The sequence below is a fragment of the Battus philenor genome, unplaced genomic scaffold (genome assembly GCF_028537555.1).
Source record: "Battus philenor isolate CCGP_79_NKW_IND1 unplaced genomic scaffold, ilBatPhil1.0.hap1 SCAF_14, whole genome shotgun sequence".
Lineage (NCBI taxonomy): Eukaryota > Metazoa > Arthropoda > Insecta > Lepidoptera > Papilionidae > Battus > Battus philenor.
This window is the reverse complement of record NW_027181676.1, coordinates 14,275,483-14,292,552: the sequence shown is the minus strand read 5'-3', so window position 1 is coordinate 14,292,552 and position 17,070 is coordinate 14,275,483. Positions and strand designations below refer to the sequence as shown.

Genomic DNA, 17,070 nt, shown 5'->3' with positions numbered 1-17,070 from the left:
CATTCCCGGCAGGTGGTAAAGGACCGAGACCTGGAGGTACCGGTCAGCTACCTGAGACTACCACACCCGTCTGGTCAAGTTGGTGTGGAGTTCTCCTGTCTGGGGGAAAGTGCGGAGGAAGTCCGACTTGCCACCGCGGCTGCCGATCTGGTAATTTATACCGACGGCAGCCGCATAGAGGATAAGGTGGGTGCGGCGTTCTGCGTCAAGCGGGGCGCCGTAGAGTCATACACAAAGAAACTCAAGTTGGGCAACTTCTGCACCGTATACCAGGCAGAGCTGCTGGCTCTAGCTGAGGCAACAGGGTACGCGGCCGGCGAGTCGGCGCAAGTCTGCGCCGTACTGAGCGACTCGCGGTCCGCTCTCGAAACTGTCGCAAGATCGGACACCCTCCATCCCTTAGCGTTAAGAGTGAAGGAGAATGTAATGAAAGCGAGAGAAAAAGGGAAGGATGTAAGGTTGTTCTGGGTGAAAGCGCACGCGGGGATGGAGGGGAACGAGAGGGCGGACCAGCTGGCCAAGGAAGCGGCCCTGAAGAGTAAAAGACGACCAGAGTACGAGAGATGCCCTGTTTCATTCGTCAAGCGGCAACTGAGACTGGAGTCGCTCGACGAATGGAATAGGAGGTATGTGGAAGGAACGACGGCTTCGGTAACGAGGATGTTTTTCCCGGACGCCGTCTCAGCCTACCGCGTGCTCCGCAGCATCGAGGTGGACGCGGTCTCGGCCCAGCTCTTCACGGGGCACGGGGGGTTCTCTGAGTACCTTCATAGGTTTAAGCTCAAGGAGGACCCCTCGTGCTTCTGTGAACCGGGCGTGGACCAGACCGTGATCCACCTTGTGGCCCGGTGTCCCGCATTCGGGGGACTCCGGTTCGGCTTCGAGTGCCGGTCTGGGGTTCAAATCAGGGAGGAGACAATAGCCTCCCTGATAGGCGATAATACAATTAGGAAAGATTTCATAGAGTATTGCAAAATAATAGTAAAAAAAGCAAAATACAAAAAAACCAAACCTAGGCATAAGAAAACAAAAGACTGAAGCAAAATAAATAATAAATATAAGCAAATAAATGTGATATACCTAGGAAATAAGATTTATAAAACAAAATAAGAGGATGAAAGAAAGAAGAGTAGAATAAAAGGGCATAAAAGAAAAGAATTATAACATGAAAGACAGAAAAGAATAAAAGATAATAAGAAGAATGAAAGAAGATAATGGAAATAAAAAATAATGTGAAAAAATAAATTAAAGATAAAGTCCCTGTCCCACAACTAGATAGGGGTACGAGAGGCCCCCAATAGCGGGGGCCATATAAAAAAAAAAAAAAAACTACAGATGAGTATTTCTTCGAGCAACGACGGTGACCAGTTCTGCGCATTTTCTCATTTTTGAGCATAGCTCTCTCCGTTGCTGTCTAGCTGGACCTTGATCCTTCTTATGAGGACCATCTTAAGCGAGGGCTTGCTTTAGTCCTATGATATTCTGACGCACAAGCATCTTAGAGGATATTGGATTTATTTTACAGTGTGGGTAGTCTTATAATTCACTAATGATGCGGGTTATTAAATCCAGATAACAGATCATAAACATGAGTTGGTTACACAGGGTGTCATGGTCATGCGGGTTCGATTACCTGGATACATCCTGGATCTTATATATAATTCACACTGTGCATTAATTATATAGGATTGTCACTGCTCACAAAATTTCCAGAGGATCAGCGTCCTGTGCGTACCATAATACCATACAGAGATCACCAATTCGTCAGCCTACCGTGGCGATTATGGTATATTGTGCCCTAGATATCTTTGGGGGAAGCCCCATGCCTTGCAGTGGGTGTTTGCAACTAAATTGTTAAAGTAGGTACAGTTAAGATATTGACTAATCCGTCTACCCTCAATATGTCTGATTATTTTAAACTGCTGACATACGTGTCGAGTTATTGCTTGCGCACGCACAGTCATCGGACATTCCATCTAGAAATATTCCACGACACACTCGCTCCGCTTGCTCCCTTGGGCTTAATCGCCACGCATTATTAGTGATAGTGCTACAATCTCTTGGGAGTACAAAGTACGGGCTTGAAGGTATCGCCCAATACCATCTTCGGGTTTTACAACTCCGTGTATTAGCCCAGCATTGGAACACTGATTGTGGGAAGAATCACGCCAGACCAGAAACAAACATGCTACGTTTACCCCACGACCCTCAGGTGTCTTGCAATCTCCAGTAAATAATATATTTGATGACCTGGCCTCTTATTTAGATATCCAATCTTACAGTGCTTAAAGGGATGGAGGGAACGTATAGCATACGTGAGAAAAAACTTTAAATCTTTATTTCCAATCATCCTCTATAAAGTGATCACTTTGAAATAATCTAATCTTTTTTTGGAATCCAGAAGACGAATAAGTTCTTGCAGTGCAGTCTGCAGGGATAAGGAAAGAAGTAAAGGAAGAAAGAGAGAAATTATGAAGGAGAGAGAGGGTGAAAATAAAAAAGTAAAATGAAAAATTAAAATATGATAGAGGAACGAAAGATATATTCAATAATGTAGGTAAATGCTTAAAAAAAGCGAATGCTTAGTTGTACATTCATCTGTTTAAAACTTTTACACCTATTTCATATATATGCGAGTGAAAATTTCATATATTATAATTATATTTAATATATGTTATCAAATATTGAAATTTTTAATAAAACAACAGAATATTCAGTTCCATTTATTGTTATTTCCATTTTTAAAAACAGTTGTTACAGACATTTAATTTTATGTAGAGATAAAACTCACATATATTATCTATATTCTACACATAGATTTGAATAAACCTATTTAAAGCAGTAACAAAATATAATGTTGCAAGCAAAATAATTTGTTGCGGTAAAAAAATCTTAAATAACATTTCAAAATTTAATTTTCTAAAATCTAAAATAAACTAAATGACGCTGTAACATGTTATTAACCGAGCTCATATGTATTTTACTTATCTTATTAAATAAAACTTAAACTAATTAATAAAATTAGCCCAAGGTTCAAAAATTATAGGAAACAATTTCATTACAAGCTATGTTTAACGACAAAAGCATTAAAGCGCTATGAATAATTATTGATCGAAATAGGTGAGCAATTTTTGTTACATCACCATGCCAGCGAAGAAACGTCAACTCCGAGACATCCTTATATGTTATCTGTAGAGATATTGTATGTTTAAAAAATATAAATCTCAACATAGGTGTGCCTTTTTAAAATACTAACCAAGTAAGTATTTACGTTAATATTTTTAATTTTTTTTGATCACGGTCAGGTCGATGCGGATGGGACATTGCAAAAAATTTTTTAGAAAATTGCTCAACCGATTCCGATCATTTTAATTAAAGAATTAAAATTATATATTTTTTTATTGAATATAATAAACGGAGATTGAATATTCAGATGCATAGTTAGCGTAAAATATTCTGGATTGCGAATGAAAGAGACGAGAGACAGGAAACTACAACTTTTCATCATTACTGCGGTAGATAGGAACTGATAAACTTTTAAATTCACTTTATTTACTTCAGGATACTAGCTCGCAGACAATTTTATTTCAGTTACATTTTTTTATAACTTCTAGAATTATATAAATTTGCAATTTGATTGAAATGTTTATTTACTAAATAAACAGACATGAATGTAGTTCCTTTTGTTAATTATATCTTATTAACACATTGATGTCGCTTGCGTAGTTTCGCAGGAAAATAAAAGGAAAATATGCATATGAATATATAATCTCTGCCAATGACTAGAACAGATAAATAAACTTGATTTTTCCAAAGTAACGTTACACGTATATCCGTCAACTGGTTACACCATATATTTAAATTTAAACTTAATTAAAATAGATACATAAAGTATTTAAGTTATACAAAAATGGTTACCCTTAATGCGGCTAGAGAAGTATAACTTCATATTAGGCGATCACTTATAATTAATAATGCATATTATGACACGATCATTTTGGCGCCAATACGAATGACATGTGTCAAAATATTTTGTGCAGTGAATATTTATAGAATAAATACACATCAATTTCTAAAATTTCACAGACAGAAAATGCCAATTATATAAAGGTTTATTTATCTTATGTAGATGAATGTTTAATAGAGATGAAATACACATATAATTAAATATGTAATATTTATTTCTTATTTTTATATTATTATCAGTCAGATCGTGTTAAATGTAGGAAGATATTTTGACCACGAGTCAGGAAAGATATTTAACATTTACTTCTACAGAATTTTCAAAACATTAATATTAAGGAATCTATTTTAATTACGTCTGTATATTTCTTATATCTCAGATATTTTCAGACACTAATTCATATTTAAATATCTTGGATGTTACAACGTTCCAATTTTCTATATTTTTATTACTCGGATTTGCTAATGGTTTAATCTATGGTTAAATTTTTATTTATTGTAAAATAACTTACAGATAAAAAATAATCTACTGTATTGTACTATTTAAAAATAAAATTAGGCAGTAAGTCAAAGGAACATGGAGCCACTCGTTACTTATTAAAATGATTTCAATATGTGTAGTTATTGAAGTTGCATCTGTAGACGCAAGGTTATATATTATATATTGTTGTAGGTATTATGGTCTGGAGGAAGAAATATTTTATATTGTATAGTATTGAATTTTTCATGTACGAATGAATGGTTTTAGACATTTTAAAGTCAATGTTATGGTTTTAACCATAGCATAATAGACATTTCAACGACAAAATCATTTAAAATGTTTTTTTACTCCGCGGGACATCGCTTGTCCTCCAGTGCCTGTATGAGAGCGCACTCGATCTTGGATTGAAGCCACTGCAACACCTGTTGATCCGGGATCTCTATAACCTTTTCATCTGTAGGGAAATAGCTGACCATCTCGTCCTGGAATAACAGCATTATCATTATCAATTAGGCGATAACAAATCAAGGTTCAAGTGGCAGCTAAAATTCATAAATGCTTAAAAAAAAAGTTACTGCTGTACCTGTTTGATGTTCAGTATAAGCTTGTCTCCTTCCACAGTGGGAACTCCGATGAGGTCATCGAGTTTCACCACCCACTCGATGTGCCAGGAGTTACTGCTTCCACCAGCCCGCACGAGGAAGATGTGTCTATGTAAAATTAATGACAAATATAAATTAATGATTGAGGTGAAATAATTATTTGTGTGATATAAATTACCGGCAGTGTGATATAAATAAATGGCTATGCTGTATCGACAACATAGCTGCCGGTCTCGCGCCGGCGCGAGATGTCTACCAGCCAACTTTTATGAGGCAGTACGGTGCCGGCATCGCGCGATGTAAAATGCTATCATCTGCACTGGAACATTCTAACTTCGAAGGCGAATTATTGGTTTTTGGTTATCTTTTATAACTGTTTTAATGCGCTTGCAATATGAACACGAGTAAGTTTCCGCCACGTGCCAAAAAACGCGAGTAACTGATAGAGGAAATTCCTTTCGCAATGCCGGTCTTGTGCAGGTGCGTGATATTTTATATTTCAATTACCGTAAACGGTATTTAATAACATTTAAATCCTTTCAAAACAAATAAAAAACAAAAAGAAAGTTAGCTTCTGATTGACTCATGTTCCAGACATTGGTAGCGAAGCTGACTTACTATGTGACAAATTATTGACTATAAGATATAAATGATTAGCTCTGTGACAAATTACTGTCAGTGTGACAAATTACTGACTGTAACAAATTACTGACAGTGTGACAAGTTACTGAGAGTGTGACAAATTACTGACAGTGTGACAAATTACTGACTGTAACAAATTACTGACTGTGTGACAAATTAGTGATTATGTAAAATAAATGACTGACTGTGTAGTGACGAGCAGGGTTGTGAGCGAAGTCCTCGTGAGGTGCACGTGCGCCACGTAGCTGTCCGTGTCCGCAAAGTGCCCGCGCGACAGCTGCGCCAGTAGCGCCGCCCCGCGTGCCGCCGACGCGTTGTACGCGGGCAAACCCTAGATACAAACGAAATTTTAATTTTATTAGAAATAACTCGTTAATCTCCTTGTTTTGCGACATATAATCTGCCCCTTTTTGTATCTGGCAAATACCAACAACGATTTACTTTATTTTTCAAAATTCTAGGAACAAATGAGTGACGATAATTCGGGGCCTTTGTTTTTATATGAATAAAGAATCAAACTAGTTCATGTAATATTGCTGTTCCATCAAAAGTCATATCTCGTCCTTTTGTACGTTAGAAATATTAGGGACAGTGCTGGTGCTTGGCAAGTCTCGACACATGACACTAAATATCGAATATACAAGTTAGTGTAGGACAAAAGTAAAGAATGAAAGATATTGTGACGCGTGAAAGAGAGTGATAAATAAAGCAAAGAATGAAAAAAAAATAATTATTGAGCAATAAAGTCCCTAATCTCAAAAAGTTAGGGGAACGAGAGGCCCCCAATAGCGGGGGCCATAAAAAAAAGAATATACAAGTTAAAAGTAATATTCCTTGAGCTTCATAAAATATTATCTGCCTACATTGATAGGCGAATTCAAGCCAATATTTTTAATCTTCATTACAAAAAGCAGATAAATTTTCTTGGACATGAACTGTAAACTCCCATTTATTTACCACGTCGAGTCAGCCAGGCGACCACAGAAGACTTGTTTTGCTTGTGGATTCACCTGGACTACTTTGAGAATTAAGGATTTATTTTTTTATTTCTAGAATCTACGTTCTACAGACGTTTGCGTCTGTGCCTTTGTTACGTTTAATATTTCCGATTTTTACAGTAGTTGCTAAGTCTCCTAACAATGTCCTGTTTTTGAGATTATATTTTGTGCAAGCCTTAGGTTGTGCGCCAGTATCTGTGCGGCGGTTGCCGTATTCACCTCGATGAATCTTGCGATCGCATCTTGAGTCTCGTCCGTATGATACACGCACGTGTGTGACGTGATATCGCTACCGCCGCGTGATGGACACTGTTATACAGCACGAGTGTGTCTATTGGTCGACGGACGACATGACTGTCTCGCTCTCTAGCCCCTGAGCCTCGTGGATGGTGAGCGTTCTTGAACTTATCTCTGTACTGTAGCTTTGGGTAATGACAACTTATTTATAGGCTTGGAAGTGAGTTAAGTACAGAGTGTTTCTCTGTTCTCTATATTCTCCTCAGAGAAAGGATGCCTGGAAGTGTACCACCTCCTCGATCGAATATATATCTGTGTACACTGCTGCATAGCGGAAATAGCTATATATTAGTCCCTTTCTTACTTAGAATGGACTTCCGCAAAGGTACCCCTAAATATATTTGATGCTTATTCTTTCTCAGAACCCTACAATCAACGAGCGGTTTTGGGCAGCAGAATCAAAGTACAAGAATGCATGTTTGAATTTCAGCATTGGTCACTCGATATGTTTTAAGGGTTCATTTTGGGGATATCCAAGTGTTGGAAGTGGTACGTACCTCGGCGATGGGGCAGTGGCGTGGCAGACGGCGTCTTGCCACCAGCCTACCGCCGCTTCTCTCCACAAACGCTCGTAAAGCTGCTTCAGCGCTGTCCGCGCCCAGCTGCGGCGATAGTGCCGCCCTCGCCGCCTCTCGGCATACGTCTGCATTTATTATAAAACTCTAATTAACATGAACCAAATAATTGCTATAATATTACTATAATAAACTATGTTTAAGAATACACATGCTATTTTAATAATATTGGAGTGATTTATAAATGTAAAAGCTATAAACAGATGAATGTATAACTCACTTGTCAATGAAAAGATCAAGAACTTTTACACTATTATATAAATGGCCAATAAATTCTGCCAGTTGAAAGTATGAAATTAAATAATTAACACCTATTTACAAACATCCATTATATAGCGATCACTCTGAAATAAGTTACATTTATTTTTTTATTGGAATGCGACTGGTCAATAACTTCTAGCAGTGTAAAGTCTAAAGAGACATAGTAAGCAATAATTAATTTTATGTATAGTACAATACCCGGCGATAAATATTGCACATCGACCTTTGGAAAGAGACAATCGGCTAATTTCGGCTTCGTAGAGCGTTATCTCTGTCGCATGAAATACAAGCAGTCCGATATCTATTAGGAGCTGTTAAAACAAGTATCATTTGCTTCTTTTGACATTTTATTTTCGTATTATTTTATTCTTTGTATAACACACACCAATTTTTCAATAAGTGGTGGCTTTATTATATTTTTTTATAATATATTTTTGTTGTATAATGACACTTGTTTTAATAGCTCCTAATAGATACCGGACTGTTTGTATTTCGTGCGACAGAGATAACGCTCTACGGAGCCGAAATTAGCCGATTTTCCCTTTCCAAAGGTCGATGTGCAATACTTATCGCCGGGTACTGTAATCCGAACATTGTATACACTTTTTCTTGCTATATTATCCTTACGATATTTACTATTTCTCATACCATTGATTTTTGTTCAGTTTAGAATTTTTAATATTTCATTCATCATTTGACTGCAAATGAGTTATAAAATTTTCTCTTGAAAGCTTTCACACCTATAACCAATCACTCTGTATAATACGAAAAGGGGATCTAAACTGTCACATTAAAATGAAGGAAAATAAAGTTTTTTTGGGTTCTACGTGGGTTTTAAATTATATAATAAATTACGATTTTCAATCTGTATAAAAATACATTATTTATTGAAATTTTGAGTTGTTAAATTTTTTTTAAAAAAACAGCCTTGCCAGTGCAAATTTTAATTATGAAGTATAAAATACCGTGTAACATGCATTGGCTTGTAAAATTAATGTCAAAGCGCCAATAATGAAACTCCGCATATTTCATCCAAAAAAAAAATCCTAAAAAGTAAATAAGCCCTTGTTTAATACAGAGTTGCCACATTTTTGTGAAAATAATATCGTTAACATTTAAACATGGAATCGTTTTGTTTCTTATATCTATGCATGCTCTAAATACTTACGTTTCACAATAGCACAGTCTTCATCTACTCGTCCACGGCAAACGCACAGGCGTAGAAGGAAATGAGAAAATGTTTATGAGTTCGTGATATGTTCATTGTATTCTAGAGAAGTATTACAATCCGTGTAAGAAAAAATGAATTGTGAATTATGTAAAAGAATTTCATGCAAAAAAACTACGTCATAATCATGCTGTATACAAAAATTATATTATTGTATTTATTAAAATATAATTTATATTTTAAATTTATAAAATACTATACGGATGCTTCTGGCTAAAAGCTCAGATTCATAGTTACACAAACTGACGTTTTGTTTACTTCTGACATTAAATTTGGCGGGAAGAAGACAATTATTTTTATTTTATAAAAACGAAATGTAAGTTAATATTATAACGAATTTATCAATAAATTACGCTAAAATTTTATTTGCAGTGCATGCCACATGCATTCATGCCTTTATGATTTGTTTCGATTTGTGCTTCCTAATCCTAAATTGCGTGGTTAATTTCAACTTCATTGAAACTACAGATATAATATGCTTCTTACAACATGCAGACATTTTGATTTTTATACATAAATCTTATTTAAGAGGACATTTTTTTACGATGAATATTTTTTTAAACATCTAAAAAAACTACACGGATATACAAAGAAAAAATTTCGTTTTTTCAATACTTGAATCTATTTAAACCTAAGTCTAATATTTATTCATAATTGATTTATTAAGGACTTTATTTAAGAAATATTAGCTTTCATTATTATTTCTCCCATTAGTAGAACATTTTTCTTTTTTTACGTATTAACATTATCTGTAAAATCATTTGATATATTTCTAATAATTTCATGAAGTGAGACGTCATTTTAGCCCCCTTTCATTTTAAAATTGGAGCGAATACAGACTAAACTACTTATATCTAGATCAGTGTTTCCCAACATATGGCCCACGTTCCACATGGAGGCAATTAGAAAGTGCGCTCGACACGTTTTTCAACGTTTTCCCTTTAGTATAAAAATTATGATAGTACATAGGAGGGGGGGTGGGGGTTAAGAATTTGAAAAAGGCTTGAGTGGGAGACTGATCTACATAGTGTGCTCTAACATGCCTTTAATTCAATTCCTAATAAACAATCAGGAAAATGAAATTCGTGCACAATAAGAGGCTCACCAATGGTGGGTCTAGCTATGAGACCGGTGACTGCCAGGGCGACACTGCTTGGGTTCCGACGATTCGCATCCAGCACCGCTTCGGGCAAGTCATCGATTATTGAACCCTCTTCCCCTGGAATTAAAGCTCAAAATGTAAAGTAAACAGTACATGCTGCTTATTCACAATTGAATAGGCCAATACATAATCTGTTAGTAGAAAATAACTGAATAGGCAAAAGTAGTTTGTTTTACTTTAAGCTAATACGTTCACACTTTAGAACTACGGCATTTGATAGTTATATAAAACCATATATTTTTATTTACCAAATAGATTTTTAATTAAAACAATACATCTTTGTTCTTAGAAGGCAACGTTGTATTATTCGTCTGTTATTTTATATACATATACATAGTTACAGTTGATATATTGTAGTAATCGCTGAAATATCTCACACCAAGAGAACGCCGGGAACTAAGGATGAATTTTATGATCGAGCCAATCGGGGCTGACGGCGAAATATCAAAAAGGTGCGTGACGGTTAATTAAGGCAATAAAATTAAGGCTCGATCTCGGTGGCTTTATTGTATCTTTACCTCACCTCCCTACTCTCCAGAATTGATCTCCAGAATCCTCCCTAATCTTCTAGAATGATCTAGAAATTACCTGTTTGGACGGAAGAAAGGTTAAAAATTTTTTGTTTGACCTTTCGGGTCGCCAACGAAGTGATAGTAGAGACGTTACTGTTGGTTGAAGAAGAGTTCGTGGCATGAATCCTGGAGGTATTCAGGTGTACAGTATAGGCCGAATTCCAGTCTAGTATTCGCGTAGTATCGTGGTTTGAGTATAAATGACATTTTAATTCGAGTCCCACCCACACCTAAGATATTTACACCATATATATTAACATATATCGAATCATTATCAAAATTACTTTCTAGCAAAAGTTCATATAAATCGATTGAGGCATCAGTTCAATTGTTTTTCCGAGAAATGACTGAACCAAAAGTCCGGTGATGTTAAATCACATGGTCGAGGTGGATTTAAATTTGAATTTCGTGAAGTTATTACCTCCTCTGGGAGAATTCTACTCCAGCAGTGGACGTCTTACATTTGAAATGATGGTGATGGCGTACGCTGTTATTGTCTGTGCAAAGCAAAATTAAAAAAGTAAAAACCAGGTCTCTTGCGGACAAGGCGAGGTCGCGGTGTGTTTTCCACGAGGGCGGCGCTACTGTCGCCAAGGCAGCCGAAAAAACGTGCGGACCCGCTGCGAAACGCGCGCGATACGCTGGACAAACGCCGTGCGTTCGCACAACCCTGAAACACATCATTATTTTAGGATTGGAACATCTTACACCTCTTTAACCTCTCCTGAAGGTTTCCTATAGTACAGGTTACAAGCGGCATGAATCCAACGGTTTCGAATTCGATCTCGTTGAAATACTTAATATGACCATCTCCTTCTGGAGATCAAAAACCGGCAAGGGTAGCGTAAAACGTTCGACCAAAGAAGATAGAAGACTGTAAAGTTAGTCGAAAGACCATGGGTGCAGGCTGCTTCGAACCTATCTGCAACTTATGTGGAATGCCTGTTTTTACAATACCCGGCGATAAATATTACACATCGATCTTTGTAAAGACACAATCGGCTAATTTCGGCTTCGTAGAGCGTTATATCGGTCGCACGTAGTGTGGGACAGAGATAGTGCTCTACGATGCCGAAATTAGCGGATTTTCTTTTTAAAGGTCGATGTGCAATATTTATCGCCAGGCACTGTAGTTGCATGTATATATATACTGTGATCAAAAAGTAGCGTGAAATTTTTCATTTAAAACTCTACTAACTTTTAGGAAAAAGTGCCGACTCATATCTTTCCACTAGAACTGTATTCGCCGTTTTGCCACAATTGAGGAGATAAAAACCGAATTGAAGATGCTTTCAAGCTATACCGGAAAGGCTATTCAGACTGTTACACGAGGATCGGAGAAAGCGTTGGCAAAAGTGCGTTTTAACGAACGGGGATTTTTTTTTAATTAAAGCGGTGGATTTTATTTGGAAGAATAAATAAAGAATTTACATTTCAAAAACAAATTCACCTTACTTTTTGATTATATATGTATGTATCATTAGTTTTGTTTTTTAAATTACATAGTATATATCTACATTCTTTTAGTTATTTTTTATATTAAGTATACATACACATCGTCCGTGTATTCATATTGGTTTGTTTTGAAGATATATTTTTTAATCAAAACATTACTTTTTAAATATTTCTTCTTTACCCTCTTTCATTAATTTATGTCTGTACCTTCCATACAGTTATCTTCAGTATTAAGTTCGGGCTAATACGTTGAGGAAAAATGTTAAATATAGAAATAAAGAAAATAAAGTGATGATGAATAAATAAGCAATGGTGAATATATACATGTTGGTAGACGCTGCGTGAGCTGGTCCTCCACTAGGTAGACCAACGACAAAGTTACGGGAAGGGTTTTATTTAATATGGTGCAATATTCAAAAACATTGTATTTTAATGTAAAAAGATATCGATATTTGGATGTGGATGTTCCTTGCATTATGTGTCTATCGGCGAACTTGATGACGAAGATACTTCCACTCACCAGATACGGTTCATAGTACTGCTTTAGACTCCTGGTGAAGTCACCGATATAACTGTAAGGGTTGCCGAGGATGTCCAGGCCAAGCACCAGCACGTAGAACTGCTGCACCAGCTGCATCCAGTAATGACGTGATGCAGCATCCAATAATCCAGAGCTGGTGATCGGGGCGTTCCTGAGCTCCAGGTATGACATCCTGGAATTAATGTTCTTTTAAAACAGTTACCCCCTTAAAGACCGATCTGGATTTCTTCTAGAAGAAACAGATTGGCATATCGTCTTCCGTTTTGATGCAATGGAACTAGATTAGTAGATGTTGACTTGTATGTTACATATATCTACAATAAGATCGAACAGCTCGATGTAGCCAATGTCGGTTGTGGGTCCAAGCAGTGCGCGTGAAGAAGTGACATCAGAGACAATTAGATTCGCGTTTGGGACCCTTGATTGTTATGTGAACAAGGAGGTCTACACAAGACTATAGCACAGTTTTATTACTGACCTTATATAACAACGTACTGCTTTAATTTCGCTTTTAAATATGTTAATAAATCCTTCATGGATCTAATTACATATAATATAAGGGCAAAACTTCAGATATTATATACACAATAGCATATCTAAATTAGTCCCATGAGATATATTAGACATTCCTTTCCTTAGTTTAAAATATAAAATTTTAAATGAGTGAGATATTAGTTGATCGTAATATGTGACTATTCTGTGTGTGCACAATGCTAAATAATTTTGGCCAATTTATACGGAGGAGCTCGAATAAAAATTAGAAATGCAGTCCAAAGGACTACAGGAAGGTCACATTCTTGTTGGACTAAATAGTGTCAAAAGCGTGGCAACACCAATGTGCATCGAAAAAGAAGATATACAGATATACTTTTAATTAATAATACTAAAAAGATATTTAATGGGCGGGGCATGTCGCTCATGGAATCGATAATCGTTGGAACCGAAAGATTCTCGAGTGGTGACCACATGCCGGTAGACGTTGCGTGAGTACGCCCACCACTAGGTAGACCGGCGACATAGTTAAGGCCACAGAAAGTAGCTGGATGCAGGGTGCGCAAGACAGGTCTTCATGGTCATCTTTGGGTGAGGCCTAGGCCTTGCAGTGGGCGTTCATCGGCTAAAAAGAAGACACAAAAGGAATTACTGGAATCAGGCGTTATTTTGCGAAAGTCCATCCTAAGTAAGAAAAGGACCAATATAGTATAGTCGCAACAAAATGCACCGCCCGCCAGCCCGCTGATAAATGCGCATGCGGCAAACAATGCGAATTACACAACTGCCACCGTTATATCACTCAACACGTGTTTCGCTCCTCCACGGGGCATCTTCAGGAGTTATGTTACACCGATTAGTGCCAAACACAGAGTGCATGTGCAAGACTACCACTGCATGTGCGGAAGTGGCTAAATATTGGTTCTTTTCTTACTATAGAATTACTAATTATGTATACATGTATACATGTATATATATACATATAATGTATCGCTGTTTTCTTAATTAAACATTTGTAACAACAAACCCGTACCTTATTACTACATCCTTCATATCGCAAAGTGATGAGCCCCAGGAGTTAAAAAGGAACTCTAGTAGATCACTGTTGAAGAGCTTGGGTCGGTTTTCTTTATGAGTTCCGTAGTGGCACCGACTTGGACTGCTGACACTGTCTGCATATCCTCTAGAAGATAGACTGAGGACCAATTTCAATGGTGACAGATGAACGTATTCGAAGACAACATTCTTTTGGGCACTCGTTTGACTCTTTATTGCCATTATTGTCAACGGCATATGTATAGAAGCCAAATCAGCACGTAACCTTACAGCTGGCTTCTCTTCCACTTTCCAATGGTTCAGGATATCGAAGATATAGTTCACGAATCCTCTGTCCAAGTTAAGGCAAAACTCTTGCGCGAGAACCTTCACATATTTATATACATCCTGATTGTTATTCGGTATGTACTGTTTCAGAGCAACGATTTCAATGGATGGTTTGACATCCTTGGACTTCAAATGAGAAGCAATAGGAGCTGGGTACAGCACACTTGGGAACACGGCCTCGTGGAGCTGGTTGTCTATTTGGAACCTCTGCAATTTTAGATGGCAGAAGGTGTACGTTTCTGACTTTCGTAATTGTAACCATACACCAGGGTTGTAAGTCCGACGGAGTTCCGAAAAGAAAGGCTTTGTCATATGCATTTTCTCTAAATCTATATGAATGTAGTCTTTCAGATTACACTTCTTCTGTTCCGTTTGATATTTGTCTTCTATCCACGCTGTGAAATCTGGAGCCAGCTGTTTCCATTTATTGCTTACGTTCACTTCCCAGCGAGGTAGACAATCAGTGACACTTATGTATGCTAATTCTTTTACACCTATCCCGGTCTGTACACAGACGGATAGACTGACGCTTGAGAGGGATAGGTAGACTTCGAAAATGCTTCGTTCTGAATCAATCATCATTCTGTATTGCTGCGCGATTCTTTCGTCCTGGGCAAGAGCAAAGACTCTCTGGTAACCGCTCATGTATGAAACCCAGTAAACTATAACTTTGTCTTTCCTTGTCTTTTTGGTCTTGGCCAGGTTTTCTGGTAGCTCGAAGCTATCAGAGTCGTCGCTGCTGGAGACAGAAGGCTCGGGTGACTTGGGGGTCAAACGTTTCAGAGTGGACGACAGTTTTGATGTTACGCTACTTGTCGCAACCAAAGTGGAATGTTTCACTGAATGGAAACTCACTTTTTCTTGTCCATACCTGAAAGAACACACAAACTTGACGTAATCAAATATGAATTTCGGATTCGTAGAGCGTTATCTCTGTCGCACGAAATACGATTGACAAAACGTCACATAGGTAGCGTGGGACAAAGATAGGGATATATATATATATATATGTATATATATATATATATATATATATATATATATATATATATATATATATGTGTGAGAGAATTAAACTATAGGCGACTTCATTATTACTGTGTGTTCATATTTTAACTACATTTGGTCAACTCGTACTGTCATCTGTCACAAAAGAGCGCCAAAAAATAATTAAAAAAAAGAAGTTCAAGGAAAAATAATATTCAGCCTCATACCACATACTACTGTGTGCTGTGAAATTGTCATTAAAAACTCCCGGGCATTACGAAGGCAGATATATTTTTTTTCCTAGAATAATAGGACTGTCTATAACATTTGCCAAGCGTCTGTTTGTTAAAACTTGGAATATCATTTGGCACAGACCAAAAACATTTTGAAGGATAGTGTGTCTCAAAAGCGACAGGTCTCGATTGGTGCCAAAAGTGCTTAATTTTTGGGAAAATAAGCTTCAAAAACTCGACTCGTATCGTTCCACAACCACCGTATACCTCTGATTTGGCTCCGTGCTACTTCTGGCTATTGAAAATGCCAATGTAAGAACGTAGTTCAGATACCATTGAAGGGATAACAACCAAATAAAGTCTTGAAAGTCTAGGAAAAAGACTATTCAGACTGTTTTGAGGACTAGAAAAAAACGTTGGAAAAAGTTAGTTTTATCGAATGGGGATAGGGGAAGAATAAATAAAGAATTTATATTTAATTACTTTTCAATCACAGTTTTATATAAGAAACGTTAAAATATATATTTATAAATATAACAACAAGAAGTTATTTGAAATATGAACAAAAAATTGTAAGTGAAAATACGCCTTACCCATCTTGGGAGATATCAGCAACGAATCCCTTCCCCTTATTGTTATAGATGTTCCAAATTAGCTTCCTCTCTTTAGCCGGGTCGTCCCAGGTGTAGAGCATCGATTGGAAGGGGCTGAGGAGAGCCACCTGTCCCGAGTCCACCTGGTGAAGCTTGAGGAACAGGTCGTCGCAGTAGTTGACTATGCGGACCGGGGCATCACCGACGGAGTAGGTTTTGAAGGTGATGATGAAGGGCCTGTCCGTGCCTCCGGTTACGTCCACACATATCGCCGACTGAAGAAGAAACTTGACGTCACAACTTATATATTTTTATTTAAAGGAATCAGGCGTCACCTCGCGGAAGTCCATCCTAAGTAAGAAAAGGACCAATATTTAGCCACTTCCGCACATGCAGTGGTAGTCGTGCAATGAAATGCACCGCCCGCCAGCCCGCTGATAAATGAGTATGCGGCAAACAATGCGAATCACACAACCGCCACCACCAAATTACTCAACACGTGTTTCACCCCTCCACGGGGCATCTTCAGGAGTTATGTTACACCAAACACTACCAAACACTGGCTAATTATTGGTCCTCTTCTTACATAGGTAGTTCCAGTCATT

General features: G+C 37.3%; 1 protein-coding gene across 1 annotated transcript in view; it reads right to left on the bottom strand.

Annotated features, from left to right (window-relative positions):
* Nucleotides 1–4,624: 4,624 nt before the first annotated feature.
* The window catches only part of LOC137933712 (intermembrane lipid transfer protein VPS13A-like), a 79,680-nt gene continuing 67,234 nt past the window's right edge, over nucleotides 4,625–17,070 (bottom strand). Inside the window, exons 44-53 of the mRNA XM_068777736.1 lie at nucleotides 16,466–16,740; nucleotides 14,303–15,523; nucleotides 12,757–12,949; nucleotides 11,310–11,451; nucleotides 10,153–10,266; nucleotides 8,988–9,011; nucleotides 7,481–7,626; nucleotides 5,874–6,019; nucleotides 5,028–5,154; nucleotides 4,625–4,926 (exon numbers count right to left, since the gene is read on the bottom strand). Coding sequence (XP_068633837.1) covers nucleotides 4,789–4,926; nucleotides 5,028–5,154; nucleotides 5,874–6,019; nucleotides 7,481–7,626; nucleotides 8,988–9,011; nucleotides 10,153–10,266; nucleotides 11,310–11,451; nucleotides 12,757–12,949; nucleotides 14,303–15,523; nucleotides 16,466–16,740 — 2,526 coding nt within the window. The 3' untranslated portion in view covers nucleotides 4,625–4,788. The remainder of the gene's footprint in view (nucleotides 4,927–5,027; nucleotides 5,155–5,873; nucleotides 6,020–7,480; nucleotides 7,627–8,987; nucleotides 9,012–10,152; nucleotides 10,267–11,309; nucleotides 11,452–12,756; nucleotides 12,950–14,302; nucleotides 15,524–16,465; nucleotides 16,741–17,070) is intronic.